This window comes from Wasmannia auropunctata, unplaced genomic scaffold (assembly GCF_000956235.1).
Source record: "Wasmannia auropunctata unplaced genomic scaffold, wasmannia.A_1.0 LD336092.1, whole genome shotgun sequence".
Classification (NCBI taxonomy): Eukaryota; Metazoa; Arthropoda; class Insecta; order Hymenoptera; family Formicidae; genus Wasmannia; species Wasmannia auropunctata.
This window is the reverse complement of record NW_012026798.1, coordinates 1,200,045-1,221,501: the sequence shown is the minus strand read 5'-3', so window position 1 is coordinate 1,221,501 and position 21,457 is coordinate 1,200,045. Positions and strand designations below refer to the sequence as shown.

The window sequence follows — 21,457 nt, the reverse complement described above, 5'->3', positions numbered from 1 at the left end:
TTAAAAATTGAATTTTCCAAAAGGTAAAGATGCTCAAAAGAAAAAAAAAAACAAAGAGAATGAGACTTTGGAGTTTTCGAAGATCCTCGGAGGATCAAGAATAATCAAGAGAAGGAGAGGACGCATGCGCGAGCTGCTTCGTTTTGTAACAGTATACGTGGTGCCCGCCGCGTAATAACGTTCCCCCCGTGACACGCGGTGTGTTTGGGGAAAACGAAAGAAAAAGTGTCCTTCACGCCGACAACGTCGAATTTGTATCATGACGAGGGCCGTGAGTTCGTCAGGTGGCAACGTATGCTCTGCGTGAACGCACAACGGTGATCATGGATCAGGTGATTATCTTGGTGTCGGTGATCCACCTGCTGTACTGCCCGTTCACGAAAGTCGAGGAGAGCTTCAACCTGCAGGCGATACACGATGTCCTCTATCACGGATTCAATTTGACGGAGGTAATGACTGAAACGTTAAACGGTCATATCGGCTTGTTCCGATCCGAGGATTCCGAGTCGTTCGGGACGATCGTTGTGCTCGCCCCGCTCGGCCGACTTGATCGCGATCGGGCCAGCCAGCGCGCAAAAAGTGCCGCATTATATTTAGTACCAGATACGCGTATTTATAAACTCGCGATCAGCTGATGCCATCCCATAATCCATTTAACGGGCAAATTTTCATTTTTTTTCATTTCTTATATAATTTAAACGCCGTTACTCTTCTCCGCTTCGAACATTTCCGGCGAACACACATGATCTGTACACGATTTAGTTTTGTGTGCATATGTATATATTTAAAAGAAAAAGATATTGAGGAGACTTTAATATCTTGTATTTATAAATAAAAAACGACCAGCTGAGATTCGAAAATCAGCTATGATGAAAGACAGAAGCAAAAATAGACTTTTATTGCAAGATATTTTTATTATCTGTATAAACTTCAAATTAAAATGTTGAAATAGATAAATAGCATTTTATTTGAAAAACTAGAAATAGAGGTTTTAATTTGACCTTGTAACTAATTTTATAATCAACTACATTTGTGTATTTACTAAGTGGATCAGCTGATGCCATTGTGGACCAGCTGATGCCACAAGGATACTGTTTTGCTGTTACGAGTCATTTGAACTTCTTATTTGGCGTCACCAATGATTCTTAATTAACATCGTACTTAATTTTTTTTCTCCAATAGTATGATCATCATGAATTTCCTGGAGTTGTGCCGCGTTCTTTCTTGGGGCCTATCGTCGTATCTGGTTTCGCCTCACCATTGGTGGCATGTATTAATTACCTGAAGCTCAATAAATTTTTTGCTCAGTATGTGGGTAAGTTTGGTACATAATTTCAAAATATAATAATTCCACATATTTTTATAGAATAAAGAGCCTTAATGTTATTTTCTTTCTTTTAAGTAAGAGCAACATTGGGACTGTTGGTAATAACTACGCTCAAGCTGTATAGGCACGCTTTAGAAAACATCTTCGGAGTGCAGCTTACGAAGTGGTTCATCTTCATAACCGTGACACAGTATCACTTTATGTACTATCTTAGTCGTCCACTGCCAAACATCATGGCTATGCCTTTAGGTAAATAAAGCAAAACTTTCTATGTGTTTACGTCTTTGCTAAATTTGTGTATTTTTTTCGTTATCTTAAAACGCTTAACTCCCGATATGAAATTTCACATATTCTTCCTTTTAATGTGTTGTAGTATTAGTGGCCTTGTTCGGATGGCTGAGACAAAATCACGTGTTGTTTATCTGGTCGTCGGCTGCAGCAATAATAATATTCAGAGCGGAGCTCGCCATACTTTTGGGACTGTTCCTTTTATACAATATAGCGAGCCAGAAACTTTCCGTACAAAGGTATTTACATATATATGGACCATTGATTCCTAATATGGCTGTAAGATTACAAACAGAAATGATTAAAATCATCATGGGGTCTTCTGCAAAACTGCACAGATTTGTAAGCTTTTCTTAAGTCAAATCTCTAATTGTTATGTGTTATTAAATACATTAACACGAAAATACCCTTGGATCGTCAAGACATAAGCCCGATTTCAGTTATTAAAAAAAGAATATATATATCTAATACTTTATATAATACTCTTCTCTCTCAATTACGTTGCTTATTACACAATAATGTTTTATAATTTTATAAAAATTTTTAGACTACTTAAAATTGCGGTTCCAGCTGGTGTAGTGTTCTTAGCACTTACTGTTACTATAGATTCAATATTCTGGAGACGCTTAGTGTGGCCAGAAGGCGAAGTATTTTACTTTAACACTATTCTCAATAAGAGCGGCGAATGGGGTGTATCCTTTTCAGACGTAATAAGCTTTTCCGTTAAGGATTTTCAATATCTCGATGGTAAATCTGGATGATAAATTTTGGATTGTAATATTCAAAATATCAAAAAAGTTATTTTCGATCTGTCACATCACAAAATGTGATTGATTTCCAGTACTTTCGAATTTCATATTACAATATGCGTTAACTATCCAAACTATTGTAAATTCTCAAACAGACACTTCCGATTGCCGAGATATTAAAAATCCTTAAATACATATTTGTATAATCTTTCAATATATAAAACAGTAAATAAACTTGACATACATGAATAGACATCGCCATTTTTATGGTATTTTTATTCAGCATTGCCGAGAGGTCTGGCAACTTCATATTTTCTAATTCCCGTTGGAATGTTCTGGGATGCTAGAGTTCGCGTGCTTACTGTTCCAGCTATCATATTCGTCTTGTTATTTTCGTTTTTACCACATAAGGAATTGAGATTTATAATATATGTATTCCCGTTGTTGAATATTGGCGCAGCTGCCGCTTGCCACAGAATGTAAGTACATTTTATTTGAATTACGAATTCAGTTAATTATCCATCAGTAATTCTACTTTACCATGATTTCTTTAAATTACTTTAATTGTTAAACAGTGGATTATAAAATGATTATACAATTATTATTATTATTAACATATTTTCTGTTCTTAATCAAATTATACAGAAAAGTACTGATATGATATTTCTTTCAATAATTAAATACATAATTTTTTTTCTTTTGTCAATAAAACTAGAATTCTAGAATTCTAAATTCTTCTAGAATTTACAGTTATAAGATCATTTTACAACCAATGATGGAGAATTAAGCTTCAGATTATGAATCTTTGCAGCTGTATATAATATAATGTAATAATTTGAAAAATCGTTTCTTGTTGGAAATTAGATGGGAAAACAGAGCAAAATCAACGTGGAATAATTTTCTAGCGTTAGCAGTCTTGGGTCATCTTGCATTAAATGCCATATTCTCCATGTTTCTATTATGTGTGGCCAGTTCTAATTACCCTGGAGGTCTGGCAATCGCTAGATTACACAGACTTGAGAAGAATTCTATCGAGCCAGTGCATGTGCATATTGATGTGTTAACTGCACAAACTGGAGTATCAAGATTTACGCAGACCAATTCTTCTTGGATGTACGTTATTTTGTCTAATAATAATGTTAATTTCTCTCACTAATGCTATTTCCATTATAGTACTTTTTAATGGCAAGAACATTCATTATGTTACAGTTACTCGAAACAAGAGAACCTCACTATTGATGATCCTGAAATGCTACAGTTTACTCACCTCTTAATCGAAGGAAAAAGCAAATATTCGCAGAATATAAAGCCCTATCTCAGTACACATAATATCATTGAGTTTATCGATGCATTTTCGCATATAACATTAAATTATAACATGTTACCACCTATTAGAATTAAAACAAAGCCTAGTATATTTATTTTGAAAAGAAAATTGAATATTAAATATGACCCTGATGAAGCAAGATCACGTATGTCTGTAAAAGATTTTGTAAACCAGGTAAACGATACAAAAAATATAAAACTGAGCACGTCATTTGAAGAAGAAATAGTTGACCAACTTGTAGACTCAAAAATAGATGAGAAGGTAAAACAAACTGTTGAACGAAATTTTTCGGATGTTGAAGTGGCTACAAAAGAAAATGATACAATGGAGGAACAAGTAGAAATGCCTGATGATTTGGTAGATGAAAACGCATTTATAAAAAATACTACCACATGGGAAAGTGTAAATAAATTATCGTCGAATTCAAGAGATAAAAATGAAGAAAATATTGATTCTCAGGAAGATTTTGAACATGTTTCTAACATTATTGATGCCAAATCTGACAAAAAAATAAAGATCGAAGAAGAGAGTGTTAAGGAAAAGTCTAAAAACAATATGAATGTACGGAAAATTCAAGAAACTTATGGTGTTAAAAAAACTGTTAAAAGAATGATTCAGGAAAAGATGTTAGAAGCTAAACAGAAAAAAGAGATCGAGGATGAACGAAATAATATAACACTTCCAGTAAAACGAATGAAGAAGAAAGGAGTAACAGATTTGTTTAAAAAGATAAACACATTGAAACAGGAATTAAAGGAGTCAGCGACCGTTACAGACAGAACACCAATCGAAGAGGAACTTAAGGAAGAACACGTAAAAGATGATGAATTTAGTGAACAGGAATCAGTTGCCCAAAAAGAAGATGAGATCAAGGAAATAAAATCAGATGATCTAGAACAATCTGAAAATATAACGGAAGAAGAAGACGAAATTGTGGATGTAAAAGTAGATGCGGAAAAGCTTGCAAAGTTACAAAATAAAGTTGACGCAGAGTTATTTGAAACTGATGTGGAAATGATCGAGGAAGAAGCTAAAGAAGAGAACATTAGAGGCAATAGAACCATCAATAAGTACACCCAAGCAATCAATGTACGAGAAAGGATAAGAAATATAATAAATCAGTTTAAGGAATTTGAGAAAGAGTTCATACACGATGATACTGATACAACGGCGAGTGATATGAGCGGTACAAATCACGTTGAGGGCGATTCGCGCACGGAAACGGATTATTCTGCAAAAGGTGACGGTCAGGTGAAAAAAGATAGTAGGGAAACTCTCAAGGAAATAATAGATCAAGTTAAGTATCTCAAGCGTGAATTAACTTCAGAGGAGGACGATCAATTCGATGAGATCGTAGCTAAGTACATGGAACGGCCGATCGATGAGATATTAGCACAACTTCTCGAGGCTCTGAAGGCTTTAATGCAACGAAGGAAAGAGACCTCGGAGAAGGAATATGCGAACAACTTGCACGAGAACAGGGATACTTATACGTCAGAAAGTAAAAGAAAATCGGCTGCGGACGAGTCCAATATAAATTCAAATGACGTAAATGTTCCAGTGAGAAGGAAGGCTCACAGAAAAATACTGAGAATACAGAAGAATGAGGTATAGGAAATTTTATTTAAAATGTTTCACAGGTAATTTTATCGAATGTTACTAGCGGAACACGTGTGTAATATTGTAACATAATATTGTAAATACGTTTTTTTCTGTGATATCAAGAAATATTGTACTTTTTAATGTACACGCTCGCGCATTATCAAGTTGGAAAGCGTAAAATTGACTTTTCTATGTGCTTATGCGCGATATTTATGATAGCGAGAACAGTCTGAAGGAAATACTATACAATTTTTCATGTTACATACGTATCATAAATATGATTTAAATTTTTATGGAATTGTGCAAAATTATGCCAAATATGCCAAAAAAAAAGTTAGTTATGTACAGTAAACAAAGTTGCAAGGATATATTTTTGTAGCTATGGCTTTACATTTGTATTCGTTGTATTTTACATTATAATTGCGGACATTCACGTCCATAAGTTGTTAACATTATACTGTTATGAGTTGTACTGTTGTCTTTTCACATCGATTTTTGCATTTAGTATTGCTTAAATATAGAAATTTCCGATAACGGTATGTCGCATCACACTTGTGGCAAATTAGATGTTAAATTTAGAGTGAGGTTGAAATTGAAATGAATTGTAAATTTCTACGTTCCGTCGCGCGGAGAATTCGTTGTACAATATCTAACAGACTGATGAATAATTTCCATATCGACGCCTGCAGAGAGTAATCGAGTGCCTTATTAAATCTTTTCCAAAGTTAGGGAACGATACTGAACACATAAATATACGTAAATGCATATGACATATGTAGTGCAGCGTGTGTATGTATGCGTGCGTAATATATTAGATGTATCGAGATGTTTTACATAAAGTGAAGTTGTTTGATATTCTAGTTAACAAATTTTAATTGATTCCCAAAACAGAAAATATCTGAAACTTCTAAAACATGTTTCAACGCGTGCAGTTAAAGAGAGGAATTATCGGTGATAAAATTATCGGTAAAAACTTAAGAAGAGCTTCCCATATGAGTAGAGCGATATCATCGTGTTAAACAGGAGCAAAGCTACCGTAAAGTTGAACAGTGCTTTATCGCGTGCGCCGGCTTTTAAGTAGGTTGGACGCCCGTCGTCGCACTAGTGAAATAAATGATGAGTGTATTAATACGAAAATTTTTCGATACAATTCTTAAGTCAAGATTTCTTTTAAGATTCCTCCGAATTGTACCTGCATCTTTGCCTGCTTCAATTTAAATTTCTCGAACTCTTTATTGTACTCTAGGAGCGGTTGGTTTGTGCCGAACAATCTTCGTGATAATGCAGCATTGTACAGGCGTTGTATCTAAATTGAGTTAAAGATCCTTAATGTGAAGATATTGAATTTTCCAAAATTCAATATTTATTGTCAACTTTATTAGATTTGCTTCTCTCCTTTCTATTATAATTTCTGCTTTATCTAAAGATATATAAACTTGAGTTTTTGAGAAATTTTATTCATAGAAAAAATATAAATTATTTTAATTAATAATAAGAGTTCCTTCAAAACTGTGTATAATTATATCTTCAACTTTATTTAACAGCTTTGACACATAGGTATATATTGGCCCTAAATCAATAGTACAATTTAATTAATAAATTAAATTATAAGTTATAATAACAGCTAGATTAAGAGCTAGATTAAGATTCAATGATTTAATATATGAAAAATATGTTTTAAATCCACAATTTTTTTTACACAATAAAGATGCATATTAATATTAATATTTAATATTAACATATTAATATTAATATTAATAATAATATTTAATTGATATACACTGCAACAAAATTTCTGAGCTACTTTATATTATGTTACCGTTTGCACATTCCTCATAAAGATTTTCTTCGAAATTCTTGATTTAATGGCAATTCCATTCAACATCATGTTGACAAATAAAACAGATATGGATCTTATCTCTATTGTTTGATGTTTGATCGGTTACTAAGAAACCAAACGTTTAGAAACGCACAATATTGTTTGGAGAAACTGTCATTTTAACATCAATATCTAAAATAATGTTAAAACTAATTACATTTAAAATTGTTTCATCAATTATACACGTACTCTCGAATCTCCTGTTTGAATTTTACCAGATTTTTCACAGTTTGAATTTCCGCCATTTTATTACAGAGTACGATTGAGCCAATACGCGTGAACCGGTGATTTGCCAGGAAAACTCTCTTCGGGAGTGCTCTAAATGAACCCGTAGCCAATGGCGCTGGCTGGGCAAGGCACGGCGAGCGGGGGGGCGAGAAGTGAGAGGCGAGAGCTCCGTCTAGTAGTTGTCGGAGAACCACGTTCGAAGGATGATCAGGAGCGGTGTGCTGCGGTCAGTGGCGAGCAGCTGAGAAACGTCCGGCGCATGCGTACTGGTCGCGCGACGCAACAGCCGTAAACACGGGCCCTTCCGCCGCCTCTCTTTTTTTTTTTTCCCCCCTGGTCGGCGTTCCTCGCGGCGCGGCGGGTCAAAAGCACGCCTGTCTGTACCTGTACGACGGGGTGAGCGCGGAAACGTGTGTCTCGCAGGGGGAGGACGCGTCGCGAGTCCGCGGCGTTCCCGCGCGCGCGGGGTATACGCGTGACTACCGGAAAGATGGTGGTTCGTACGGCGACGGCACCGCGTCTCGGCATCTCGTGATATCGTAAAATTTTCACGGCTCGATGGTATGCGGTGACGTCATCCGAAACAGCTCTGGAAGGATCCAGCGAGACAATAATGGCGGGTGGGTATGCCGTCGTGCGTGTCGGCGCGGCGTCGGGAGCCGATACACACCCTCTCGCGCCACCCTTGCCTCCCGTGTTACTGTATTTGTCGCCACCACCGTTACATGGCCTCTACATTTCAGATCTGTACGCGAAGTACAACTGCACCTATTGCCAGGAGGACATTGCGGGCCTACGTGTCAATTGCATCGAGTGCCCCGAATTCGACCTTTGCTTGCAGGTGGGTCGACCGTTCGGACGACCATTTTGGATCACGTGATAGCCTCGCCTCTTCCTGTTTTTCGAACTTACCCTCCTTCCCCTCCCCCCCCCCTCTTGACCCGATATCTGTGCTCCCTTTTTCACCCTCATTCTTTCCGTTCGTTCCCTTTTTTTTTTTTTTTCGTACTAACAGTAATTTTGGTCGGACCCACTTCTGCATACGTTTCCTCGCATGCGTTTCCACTTTTCTCGCCCTCTATTTCCTTCCTCTCTTTTACCGCCTTTTGTTCTACTCGTGAATCTATGAATGAAACACCGGTGAAGGCTAAAATGCACGTGGGCGTACTGGCGGATATTTTGAATTGTGACGTCTCTGTAATTTTTTGACATAATTTTAAGTCGGTGATTAGGAGGGCTAAACACTGAATATAATTATCTAGGGAGATTATTCAGATTTTTCACGTAATACAGGAACTTGATCAAATTTTGAATAAATTTATGATTAATGTGTAGGCATTCTTGAATTTTTCAGAGTTCCAAGTAACTTAATAACAAATAAAATATAAGAAATTTGAAAAATTATGTTTATACGAAAGAATGGACTTTAAAAAACATTTTGGAATTAAAAAAAAAGGAATAAAGTTTTACTGTATTATTTTTGTAAAAAGAGTATAAAATGTTTATTCTACTTAGGTTATGTATTGCGCGACATAACCTCAATGCCGATTAAATCGTTATTACAGAAAATAAATCAGCGCTTTCTTCGATATTTCCAGTTACTTTCTTTTTGGTATTGCATTGCATTATATTTTGTTAATTATTTATTATTTGGAAGATGGCAGTGGCCGAAACCCTTTTTATGTTAAAAGATACAAAAAGTCATGTAACTTACCTCCACACTTTTTTTTAGCTGGGGAATTTTAAGGTACGATTTTATGCTGACGCTCATATTTGGCGTCAAAACAGGCACGTCATCAAAATTGACGCCTGATATTTATCAGTTTTAATCATATGATCTGTTTTTTTGACGCCAAAAATGAGCGTCAGCATGAAAATGGTACTTTTAAACCTTCGTGGTCACATCTTTTGAAACCTTGAAAGTTCCGTAAGGGCCTATCCAGACAAAAACTTGCGTGGCTGTATATGCATAAAGAAAATTATCCAATTGCATTTCTATTACAAGAACACATATAAAATGCGATTGGATAATTTTCTTTATGCATATGGAAGCAATTTTCATTATGGAAGTATGCAAATTTGTCCTGGATAGGCCCCAATAGTCACATCGGAGGTAGCATGATCCCAACGCATTTAACCGATTGCCGTTGTTCACAGTTCTTTAAAGTCAAACAAATTATTTAACATACTTTAAATTTATTATAGAACATAGAAATATAGCGGCTTTGTATAAACACATTTTAATTTTAATATATTAAAACAAACATGAAAGTAAAAAGTTTTAATTTTTCTACTTAATCATAATTTTTAAAATTTTTTAAATAAGAATTATAACTTCAGATATGATACTTTCAGAAAAGAAAAAAGTGTGAAATTATTGCAGTATAAAAGAGTATTTATGTAGTACAAAAATATGATTATTATTCTAATTCTTGGTTGAATTATAACTATGAAATAATATGTAATTAATAATATATAAACAATAGAAAATTCTTCAAAATTTTTTGGAATCTCCAGATGACCACAAAGGGTTAAAGTATTGGGTAATGCATTGCAATATACAAATATTCCTCTCAATAAGCAGTAATAACACAAGCCAGCAATATTATTTGCCATTCGAATTATTTAAATTTTTGCATTTTATTTGTGCTTGACAAGAAATGGCATTCTAAAAATTTGAATCTATCTTTGAATGTATGTATATAAAATGTATGTGTCTGGCAAATATTTGCAAAGAAGATAAATTTAATAATCAAAAGTATACATGCCAAATTGAGAATATAATTAAAAGATATTTTAACTTTGTAAATTGCTTTCAGTGTTTTTCCGCCGGTGCTGAAATTGGTCAACATAAAAATAATCATGCCTATCAATTTATGGTATGTATCGATTGTGGCCAACTTTAAAATTGTACGTTGCAGAAGTGCTGCGGCATTAATATATGTATTTCTGCACACATCATTTCAGGACTCTGGTACGATCAGCATATTCAATGGTCGTGGCAATTGGACAGCCAGAGAACAACTGAGACTTCTGGACGCGATCGAACAGTTTGGCTTTGGTAACTGGGAGGATATCAGCAAACATATCGAGACCCGTACGCCAGAAGGTGATACTACCATAAATTTCAAAGAATCTCGGTTTTTTTTTCGCTCGATCCTAATTCAATTCACATACATATATGACAAAACTTCTAAACAATAAAATATTATATTGCACATGATGCCGCTTCTTAGGAAAATAGGAGACATAAATTGTCTCCTGTCCCTCAAAGAGGCGTCGTCATGTGCATTATATTATTTTGTTGTTTAGAAGTTTTGTCCTCTAAAGACTAATATATCGCAAGTTTCAGTTATCTTGGAAGTAAATACATGTCTTGAGTACCTTTGCTTATGTCACAATGACATATTTTTCCGTTCTAAAATTTCTAGTGTTTTAATATGTGGGATGACAAGTCCGGGGAATTGAACTCGGATCTTACGCTCGGCAGGCAACTGCTCTATGCACATCCGGCATCCCGTTTTACGACAGGATTGATTTTATTGTTACAGAAGCGAAAGAAGAGTACATCGCTAGGTATCTCAATGGGAACATCGGAAAGCATACATGGCCACCCACGGATAGCTACGTACCAAATCTCACGGATCAGACGAAGTCCGATCACGGTCCTCTATCGCCTGACCTCACGTCTAGACTACCACCATTGGACATCACCCCGGAAGAAGCCGCGCAGTTGGGCTACATGCCCCAACGAGACGATTTTGAGAGAGTAAGTATTCGGACAAAAATCTTAAAACACGATTTGATTTTTCTTAGAGAAATGTGGTTTGATGATTATAATGTTTTTGTTCAGGATTACAATCACGAGGCCGAGTCTCTCGTTTCTTCATTGTTCCTGAACCCTGCCGAGGACGACGATCTTGATATTGCACTTAAATTAGCACAAGTTGATATGTACACCAATAATCTCAGGGAGCGAGCCAGGCGGAAACGCGTCGTGAGAGATTACCAGCTTGTGTCGGCTTTCTTCGCGTCGTCCAGGAAAGACAAGGGAGTGAAGAAAAAATGGACGAAGGAAGAAAAGTACGGTCTACATTAATGCGTTTTTTTTTTCCTTTATATGTCTCGCGAAATACTTCGACAGATATTTAATTTTCCTCCGTTCTCGCTCGCAACACGTATTAAAAACGTTTCGTTTATTTATTTAATGCAGAGAATTTAGGGACAGAATGCGTGTATTCGCACAGTTTTACACAGCACAAGAGCACGAACAGTTCCTAACAAATCTCGAGAGGGAGAGAGAATTGCGCTTACGGCTCTCGGAGCTTTATCGATACCGCGAGAACGGCGTTACGAGGCACGAGGAGTGCGCTCATTTCGAGCAAGTTCTCGCGCAAACTCAGAGACAGAACGACACAGTGGATCATTGGACTGAAAAGAAATCTGTAAGTATGCACTTCTTATTTTTTTTTTGTAACCCTTCCGTCTTGTTATTACACTGTATGGATGTAGAATGGGAGTTATTTCATGATACTTTCATATATGTGTAAAGCTATTTGTTTAAAAGCTAGTCAAAAGCTAGTACTTACACGACAAAAGTATGATAATATTATCATAGCCTTTTATACTAACAATAAATGCTAACGCATGCTGAAGCTCAGTACATATCGATGTATGATGTCACTGTGTGACAAATTCTAATCTGAAAAATAGTATTGGACAGTAATGTGACAGTATTGCGCTTCTTGTGAATCGTTATACTTTGTTTATACTTTTGTGTGTACTTTGTATAGATATTCAACATTTTAATTGTATTGCTGTATTAATTTACACATAGATATTTAACATTGAATTTGTGTGTTCTATATACATGAGTGTGTGACATTTACATGTGTAATAAGATACATATCAATCTTTCTAATTCTATTATTTTCATTTGTAAAACTAAATTCTATAATTCTATATTTTATATCGATTTCATACTTTTGTATGAAATTGTGAATAGATATATAAAAAGAAAATTAGTTAAAATACTCTGTTTCTACATCTTTTATTCTCTTTGTACATTTGTACATGCACAACAAAAATAAAAAAAATAGAGACTCTTAATTATACTGTATATACTAGCTTTTGCTTCTTTTTAACTAATTCTACTGTTTATGGTGCGTGTTGCCAGGAATTTGTGAACAGATTGTATCAGTTTGCATTTCACTTAGGGCAGCAGTGGGCCGTCCACACCAATACACCGCAACATCTCAAAAAGAAGGTGAGAGAGTCATATTTGTTAGGATTAAATGTTATATTTTGTAGTGGGACTTATAAATATCGTCACTTTTTGTATTATTTGTAGTGGGACTTATATAAATATTGTCACTTTTCGTTATTATTACGCATACCCCTGTCTATTTTATGTTCAAATTTAATTTTGTCTGCTTTATTGATTTCATTAATGTCATGGCTATGATCTTCAAATTGCATAAATTGGTATTGTTACAACATGTTAGGTTACTGTCGTACTTCTAAAATCCTAAAATTAAATTAAAGACCCGATCTATATATGATTGAAGGAATTGTGCACACTTTTTTTTATTTACAGAGAAGAAGAAAAAAGTTACTCTTCCACCGACCGAAAATACACTGTAAAGCAAGACTCAGCCAGCTCCACAGTCAGTCAAGCCAGTCACAATCGGACGACGACTCCAGCCAATCAGTGGGCGGAGTCGGATAGCAATCCAAACACTTCCAATCAATCGACTTCCAGCCCCAACTCTTTGCAAGAAAAAAGTTACAGCGGTGGTACCATTTCTAGCCAAGAGCGTGATATAGAATTGGAGGCTGCGTCTCATCTTTTAACGAAGCAAGAAAAATCCTTATGTATTCAACTTGATCTAAAGCCGACTCAGTATTTGACGCAAAAGACATTATTATTACAAGTAAGTGATGAATGTCGATTATATAATTTTTTCTTGATTGTTGCAATTGTACAACAATTTTTCTAATAAATTGTTTTTAATGTCACAGGAATATTTAAACGGTAATAGGAGATCGAGTATTGTACCTCAATCAGAACCAGAAAGCAAAATTCTTCATTATCTAGTAACTAACGGTTGGATCACAGCCAATTGATCAAACGTGTAAAAATTTGCGACTATTTTGCCACTCTAAGTCATCTCTAATCTTACAAGCTAAGTCTTAGATGTAACTAAAATTTTTTAAGTCTGATTCAGTTAAGTAAGACAGGCATAAGGTGAGGGAACGAGATAAAAGAAGAAGAAGAGAAATCGCATGCGTGCATGTGTGTAGTAGTTTCATTGTTGCTGATACTTTTTACACAGTGATATTGCTATGATATAACGCGATCTATTGTTCGACGTAGGATCAGATAGATTCGCAATCAGGCCCGATTTACGTGTTTAGCATCTACGATATCTGGCAATGAGTTCAGGGCCGATTCTATGATGATAAAATCTCAGGAAGTGTTCAATTGCTTCTCTGTTCTTTTTCTTATAGAATAGCCTTTCTTAGGCTGACTGTAAATATCAAGAATAACAAACAATTTAATTTATCGCTGTAAGCATGAATAACTCTAGCTATACACTCTGGAGTTTCTGAAATCTTAGTGAAATTTGAAATTTTATATTATTGATAGAATTAGTAAATAGAATTCTATTTACTAATGCTATTGTGAATAAATAAACGTATTTTTGTAGTTCATTTACGATTGATTTAAGCAAAAAATTTAATCACAATATGATAATTTTCTCGAGCATTAGAAAGGATTGTTTTTCGGTACTTATTACAATTTTAGACAACTGAGTGAATATATTTTTTTTTTAGTTCATTTATGATCGATTGAAAAAAAGTTAATCATGATACGATAAGTGATATAAAACATAAGTGTGGTATAACTAGGGTTAACAAACGTTAGTAGAATCAGCCCTTAAAATGTTTTATTTGTCACTTTCAATTGAATGCTGTTTGAACGAATCTCTTACACTGCCTACGTAGAGCCATTGAACGTATTGCTCAATTAATTCTTCCACTGTGTTATTTCCGTGTGTAGATAATACCTGTTGAGCACTCTTCTTTCTTAAATTTTAAATTGTTATCATATTCGGCAATAAGGAAACGTCCAGATTATTCACGTGTCTCTGTTTTTAAATTACAAAATTCCTGTGGTACACAAAGCAGCATATTAAAAATATTGAAGCTTTTTAGGCCAATATAATCTATTGCCTGAAATTATTCCACAATGGGCTACTTTATTCTGATTAGTATTATTATTTATTAGATAGTTATTTATTACTATAAAAATATTGATGTATACGAGAGGACTAGTTGTAACATAGAAGAGATTGCTTATTTTACAAAAAATTTAGAGTGATAAATCTCGATAAATCGATTGACAATCCTCATAATTAAAATATAACATTGTGCGTACCATGCAAATTATGTTCAAAGCATGAAAACATAATCATGTACGCGACACTATATAATGTTTCATAATTAAAGATTTCATTTGGGCTTAAAGTATTCCTTATTGACGAAGAATGATGCGAATATTCATATATTCAACTAATATAAGATGTACAATATTGGATAATTTGTCTGTTATTTGTACAGTATTTGTATATACGACAAGGGACGGAATACCTTCTTAATGATAATATGCTTTATTTGAAGCACAAAGAAATACAATTTTGCGACATATAAAGTGTCTTTATCATTATTATTACGATAAAATTTTAAATCAGATTTTTCGATAGAAGTGAGGGAGACATCTAAGGGCGGTATTCATAGTTGATTATAATTTGAGGATAATAATCATAGATCTTTGATCATTCGTGAATTTATTTTTAATTTTTACAAAGATTCATTATTTTCAATTAATTCATAAAACACTGATTTATGAATTACTTAATAATTATTTCGACTATCTCAGATTGATAAATGATAGATTTGATCATTATTTATTTGGATTATGAGCGTCTCAGGTATATCAATTACGAGCATTTAATGTTATTTTCTAATACACCTTCAATCATATATAGTGTTTATAATCATTATAATAAATTATTAAATAATTAGATTTTAGATATGTGAATATTTTTTTAATTATAAGATTATAAACGAAATATTAAACAGAAAAGCTTCATTAATTATAGTCAAGACCTTACTAATAAATCTATGATTATTGGAGCTAATAAGTGAAGATGAAGAGTAAGTAATAACATATTTTTCAAATGCAGATTCGTGAAACAGATATCTGTGAATTGTCCAAATGAATAATCCAAATAATTGAATAACGATCAATCTCTAATTAATTATGCGCTTAATTAAAGATTGAAAATTATATTTACAACTGTGAGTATCGACCTAAAAGAGGCTTTGGGATCGTAATTATTTTCCATCACATCCGAAGTCAACATCGACGAAAGTAATCTTTTAATTAATACCAGTAGGCGTGTGTTAAATTTTGTGATATCACGAAAGCTGCCTCCACAAGAAACATTCATTGAAACGTTTCTTTCAAAGCGATATACACAAAGTGTATAGAAACTATTGAGGGGAACCATCTTTATTTTTGCCGTACTTTGACGTATTCTCTTTCATTCAAGGTTAACAAATAATTTATCGATCAATATTATCATATAACTATAAATAAAAACTAGGAAATTTAAACGAATCTCGTTAAATATTTTTTAATTTCAATGTCATTAAAGAGATCCGATTCATGAATGAACCCCTTACGGTCGTCCGGTATGAACAATTACGATTCTTATTTTACAAAACATGAGATAATACCGCGAGCAATCGTTTTTCGGAATATGCGGGACATGCTCTTACGTTACTTACTTTTAAAGTACAATAAAGCAGGAATTTTGTAGCTGTACGATAATATGTTGTTAAATATTATTTAAATCGGTTGTCCCTGAAATTTTCACGCTTATTAAAATTGTATAAGTCTAAATAGAGGTGGACACGGTGGATTGTATATATAGGTCCTAATGTAGATATAAAAAGAGAGCCTATCTATTTGTACATAATAATACGAGTAATAAAGACCTACTCAGGTTTAAGTAGATAGACAAATTCTATATCCAGACTTTCTCTTTTGTGTGCGCGTGCCTGCGTGCGTATCTGTGCGAGGGAAAATATTTGTATGGCAGGGCGACGCTGAAATATAAATGCGACTCGCTCATATTTTGTATAGATATTAAACAAATACCTCTCCCGTTTATCCGACTATATTTGGTGGTGCATAGCTGATTATATATATATACGTATATATATTACTGGGACGGCTTGTTGCCAATGGACGATCGAGATCAATGAGATTAAAGGTCTCGTCTTCGCGTCATGTGCATAAAGTCGATATTTTAGCTGTATATAGTGGATCAACATCGAAATTTCAGAAGAGAGAGAAAAAACCAATTCTTATGAAACAACTGTAGTCGGATAAAGACGCGTATGAAGTACAGCTTCGATCACAATAAATTGTCTGTATGATATTCGACACGCGTGTTACACTGTGCGCACTATTTTCTCAATTGAACAACAAATTAGCTCTTTACAACTTACTTATGATGTACTCCAATACGGATATTCATCGAACATATTGTGAAATAAATTATGCGATATTTTCATTTAAGAAGGATTCATTTGATTGATTTCTACAATATTATTTCCTTCTTGTTTCGCTCCTTCCTTCTCGTCGATCTCCCATACACAAATACAAATTAATTACGTTGATCCCAGCCGAACAATAGCCAGATAAAGTCTCGTGCGAAGTACACGTTCGGTAATAATTATACTGTTGATTACTGTAATAAGTTTAATTTGCTTCCAAACGAAATCATTAAGTCACAGCTAATTAAGTTGTTAGATTAAAAACGTGTTATGCTTTTTTTTTCTAATTATCTGCTATCCTTCAATTATATTTGTCTCACACAATCCTGCGTTTCTTCGAAACGCAACGCGTTATGCTTCTAATACCTGTTTCAGTTTAAATATGTTGTGTGTGTTTGTGTGTATGTGCGTGCGTGCGTGTGTGTGTGTGTGTGTATTTTAAGATATTTTTGTAAATAATACGTTATATAAAGATGATCAATTTGTTCTTATTATCTATTTAAATTTTTGTGATAAAAAACTATAGATTTTATAAAATTAATAATTCTTTAAGGTTTCACAATGATTCGCCAATTAAATTAAGCGAATAATTTATTCTTGATTTCTGTCATTATGTCAAGTTTTGAAAAATGTTTAGCTGTAACATTTGAAAACATGAGATAAAAGATAGAGCGGACATTTTCTGGAAGTAATATCGCTCGAGAAATGAAATAAAGAATAAATTATTCGCTTTAATCAGCAAATTATTATAAAACCTTGAAGATCGAATTATTAACTTTATCATTATTATTGCGACAAAAAATTGGATTTTATAAAGTTAATAATTCGATCTTCAAGGTTTTATAATAATTTGCTGATTAAAGCGAATAATTTATTCTTTATTTCATTTCTCGAGCGATATTACTTCCAGAAAATGTCCGCTCTATCTTTTATCCCATGTTTTCAAATGTTACAGCTAAACATTTTTCAAAACTTGACATGATGACAGAAATCAAGAATAAATTATTCGCTTAATTTAATTGGCGAATCATTGTAAAATCTTAAAGAATTATTAATTTTATATGATATATTGACATATTGTTTCAGCTGTCGATCATTATTAAGAATTTGATCTACGTCTATGTTTTCACATATTATATAGATACTTATCTTCTGCGTACACATAAATTAATGATAATATCAAATCGATGTAAATAGAGAATGAAAAATAGCTCTTCTATTTTTAAAATGGCAGTCCTACCTCTTTAGTAATTTAAAGTAATTTGAAAAAAGTGCGGATTATAAAATAAATCATGATCATATACTATATATCAGATTAAAAACAAAATTCTACTCCTGTAATAAATACGTTATTCGCAGAAAATGGATTTTAAAATTATATACGCATTGAAAACGTCAGGTAGTTTTTTTTTAAGAAAAAGCTTTTTTAAAAAAAGTTATGGCAACGACACTTGGTTTAGTCAGTGAATTATTATAAAACCTTGAAGATCGAATAAAATCCAATTTTTTATTGCAATAATAATGATATATTGACATATTGCTTCAACAGTCGGTCATTATTAAGAATTTGATTTATATCTATGTTTTCATGTTTAATAAATACTTATCTTCTAGCGTACACATAAATTAATGATAATATTAAATCGATGTAGGTAAATAGAATGAAAAATAGCTCTTTTCTTTTTAAAATAGCAGTCACCTTCTTTTAGTAATTTAAAGTAATTTGAAAAAAATGATCATATATAATAATTATCAGATTCTCAAAAAGAGCAATCTATTCTGCATCCTATAATGAGTTATTCACAGAAAATGGGTTTTAAAATTATACATACGCATTAAAATTGTCAAGTGGTTTTTTTTCTAAGAAGAAGCGTTGTGGCAATGACACTTGATAATCATTTGCGTTAAATTTTCCGTTTTTTATAGCGGGGAAAGAAAAATTATAATGCGTCATTAAAACCGACCATGACGCAGCGAGCGTTTTTCACCGACGAGTGCGAAGGTGAAGTTAACGATGAAGTGCAATTCGCGGAATAAATCGGTACCATTCCCACCCGCCGTTCGTCTCTTCGCACGTATATAAACTCAAGTCAACACTGGTCTATCCGTACAATTACATCAGATCGTGAATAATACGTGTTAGGTGAGCATTTATCCTATGTCAGTCATCTCAAAGAAACAGAGTCGCGGCGCTACTCCGTCGCTTTGAAAACTTGATGTGATTTGCGCAGAAAATTAACTATTATCGCGCTCGTGGGTCCGCGCCGTCGAATGTAGATCAGTGTGTGTTAACTTTCGGAAAAGAAGATAATTGCATTGGTTATTTAAAACTGTGCAAGTTTATATGTGACGCTCTTCTAAAAGGGATTGAATTTGAAAAGATTACACGTGTCTCTATAAGTTCTCATTCCTCGTCGCACGATTACGACGCATGATCAACTAATGCAAATGTCTTCTTTACGCAACACTTCCGACATTTAATCGTTGTGTGTCATTACGTGTTTCGCAAATGCGGTTTCCATGTTTAATTTCTGAAGAAGCACCGAATCGGTTTCGCAAGGTGTTCTATTGAAGAGCGGATGTGTTAAATTTAATGATATTCTTCCAAGAAACGCGTCGATTTTCCCTCATTTTTTCGCGGACGTTTTTTCGTGGTACAAAAATTATCGGTAATATAGATTCGCTATATGCCATTAACATATATGATACTTTTACGTGCGATTTTTTTCAAAATTACTCGCGCCACAAATCTGCAGTTTCCCGAAATTCGAGCTTCGCGTTAGACCGCGTTTAATTAGACATGTACGATTGTTACAGCCATGAAACTCGCACTGCTTTGCCTGCTCGCCATTATTTCTGTCGTCTATGTGTACGCTGCAGACGACAAGTACACTGATAAATTCGACAATATAGATGTAGATCAAATTCTTAATAACGACCGACTGCTGAAACGATATATCGATTGTTTGCTGGACAAGCCCAACGTTAGATGCCCTGCTGAAGCTATTGAATTAAAAAGTGAGTATTGCGCATGTGTGGCTTCTACCCACGATTATAGATGCAGTCTTAATCGAAAAAAAAAAAGAACTAAAAAACTTCAAACGACTTAAATTGAAATAGATTATTCATCTGCGCGCGCGCGTGCGTGTGTGTGTGTATGTGAGCTTAGATTTAGAATGTTAATTATACGTTATAATCATTTATCTTCATCAAGATGTCGGAAGATTGTAAATATATTAGAAAGATAGAATAACCTCTCTCTCTCTCTCTCTCTCTCTCTTGTTTTCAAAAGCAGCTATACAAATATATTTCTCAGAGATGTTTTAGATCTTTGAAACTTGTGACGTAAGAAGTGACATGTTAAAGATTCTTATCCGAGAAATATGGAAATTTTTTTTTTTTAAACGTGGTTGGAAAATATTTTTCTTTAACAAACATTTAATCGCTATACTACGCAACTGACTAATAACACTCAATTTGTTAGGACTTCTAATCACATGTTAATGCAGTGCTTTTGGCTAATAGCATGAGTTATGATTAGCAGTCAAAGGTGTTAAGATATGATTGGAGTTATCTTTCCTAAGTGTTCTAAGTGATGAAAAAAATTATTATAATATTTTATAAGAATTCGTTATATATTTTTGTGAAAAGTTCTTAAATGTCTTCAGATTCTGTAAATTTTCTTCGGAAATTATAAAATGAGAAATCTTAAAAATATTTCAGAATTCACATATATAAAGGATTCGAGAAGACTTTCTGAGAAATATTCCACACAATTCGTATTCAAAATTTCAGAAATTTTCTAAAAAATTTTAGAATTATTTAGAAATTTTGAAAAATTTTGAAATTTATACAGATATATTGAAAACTTATATAAAGAATTGCAAAAAAAAATTTAATCGATTCTGAAGTTATCAAGGCAATAAGTATTTGACTGCATTTTTAACGTTGAATAAATAATATAATTGCAGAACATATAACCGACGCGTTAGACGATGAATGTTCAAAATGTTCGGAACACCAGAAGGAGATGGTGAAAAAGGTGATAAAACATCTAATAATTAATAAGAGAAGCATGTGGAACGAGCTGAAAGCGAAGTACGATCCGGAAGGGAACTACGCTAAGAAGTATGAGGATATGGCTAAGGAGGAAGGCGTTCAGATCTAATCAGGAATCAACAAGGAAGAAAATATATGCAACACTATTATGAGACAATACTAATTATTTCATCGACCTTCTAGTTGCGATTCGACACGATTCGTATGTATACGCATATGCAAATAAAATATCGTTCATAATATACATGCGTCATGATATATTCCGCGCGTGCACTTATCGTTGTGTTTTATCTCCATTACTCGATGGTACGCGGAATCATCTGACGTTTTTCCTCATTTGAATCCTAATCGTGCGACTCTTTTTACTC

At 33.8% G+C, this 21,457-nt stretch overlaps 4 protein-coding genes across 7 annotated transcripts; 3 read left to right on the top strand and 1 right to left on the bottom strand.

Moving 5' to 3' along the window:
• The first annotated feature begins 163 nt into the window (after positions 1 to 163).
• On the top strand, positions 164 to 6,146 carry LOC105462866 (probable Dol-P-Man:Man(7)GlcNAc(2)-PP-Dol alpha-1,6-mannosyltransferase). Its single transcript, XM_011709737.1, has 8 exons — positions 164 to 449; positions 1,183 to 1,315; positions 1,403 to 1,576; positions 1,701 to 1,854; positions 2,163 to 2,307; positions 2,617 to 2,843; positions 3,229 to 3,477; positions 3,574 to 6,146. The coding sequence occupies exons 1-8, from the start codon at positions 324 to 326 to the stop codon at positions 5,303 to 5,305; spliced, it is 2,940 nt and encodes a 979-aa protein (XP_011708039.1). The 5' UTR covers positions 164 to 323; the 3' UTR covers positions 5,306 to 6,146.
• LOC105462867 lies at positions 5,296 to 7,499 on the bottom strand. 2 transcript variants are annotated; one of them, XM_011709738.1, is made up of 4 exons: positions 7,388 to 7,499; positions 7,113 to 7,304; positions 6,486 to 6,599; positions 5,296 to 6,394 (listed from the first exon to the last, which is right to left on the bottom strand). In XM_011709738.1, the coding sequence occupies exons 2-4, from the start codon at positions 7,179 to 7,181 to the stop codon at positions 6,254 to 6,256; spliced, it is 324 nt and encodes a 107-aa protein (XP_011708040.1). In that variant the 5' UTR covers positions 7,182 to 7,304; positions 7,388 to 7,499; the 3' UTR covers positions 5,296 to 6,253. The 2 variants fall into 2 exon arrangements, with proteins under 2 accessions (XP_011708040.1, XP_011708041.1); XM_011709739.1 differs by having other exon boundaries at positions 7,362 to 7,497.
• A 114-nt stretch (positions 7,500 to 7,613) lies between these two features.
• On the top strand, positions 7,614 to 17,052 carry LOC105462868 (transcriptional adapter 2B). Of its 2 annotated transcripts, XM_011709740.1 has the most exons (10): positions 7,614 to 8,020; positions 8,144 to 8,241; positions 10,220 to 10,279; positions 10,368 to 10,509; positions 10,952 to 11,169; positions 11,254 to 11,483; positions 11,614 to 11,845; positions 12,617 to 12,666; positions 12,997 to 13,333; positions 13,422 to 17,052. In XM_011709740.1, exons 1-10 carry the CDS (start codon positions 8,014 to 8,016, stop codon positions 13,524 to 13,526), a joined length of 1,479 nt encoding a protein of 492 aa, XP_011708042.1. In that variant the 5' UTR covers positions 7,614 to 8,013; the 3' UTR covers positions 13,527 to 17,052. The 2 variants fall into 2 exon arrangements, with proteins under 2 accessions (XP_011708042.1, XP_011708043.1); XM_011709741.1 differs by lacking the exon at positions 13,422 to 17,052 and having other exon boundaries at positions 12,577 to 12,666; positions 12,997 to 13,221.
• Positions 17,053 to 19,069: 2,017 nt separating this feature from the next.
• LOC105462865 (ejaculatory bulb-specific protein 3-like) lies at positions 19,070 to 21,331 on the top strand. 2 transcript variants are annotated; one of them, XM_011709735.1, is made up of 3 exons: positions 19,070 to 19,173; positions 19,848 to 20,048; positions 21,002 to 21,331. In XM_011709735.1, the coding sequence occupies exons 2-3, from the start codon at positions 19,850 to 19,852 to the stop codon at positions 21,196 to 21,198; spliced, it is 396 nt and encodes a 131-aa protein (XP_011708037.1). In that variant the 5' UTR covers positions 19,070 to 19,173; positions 19,848 to 19,849; the 3' UTR covers positions 21,199 to 21,331. The 2 variants fall into 2 exon arrangements, with proteins under 2 accessions (XP_011708037.1, XP_011708036.1); XM_011709734.1 differs by lacking the exon at positions 19,070 to 19,173 and adding an exon at positions 19,609 to 19,699.
• Positions 21,332 to 21,457: the final 126 nt, after the last annotated feature.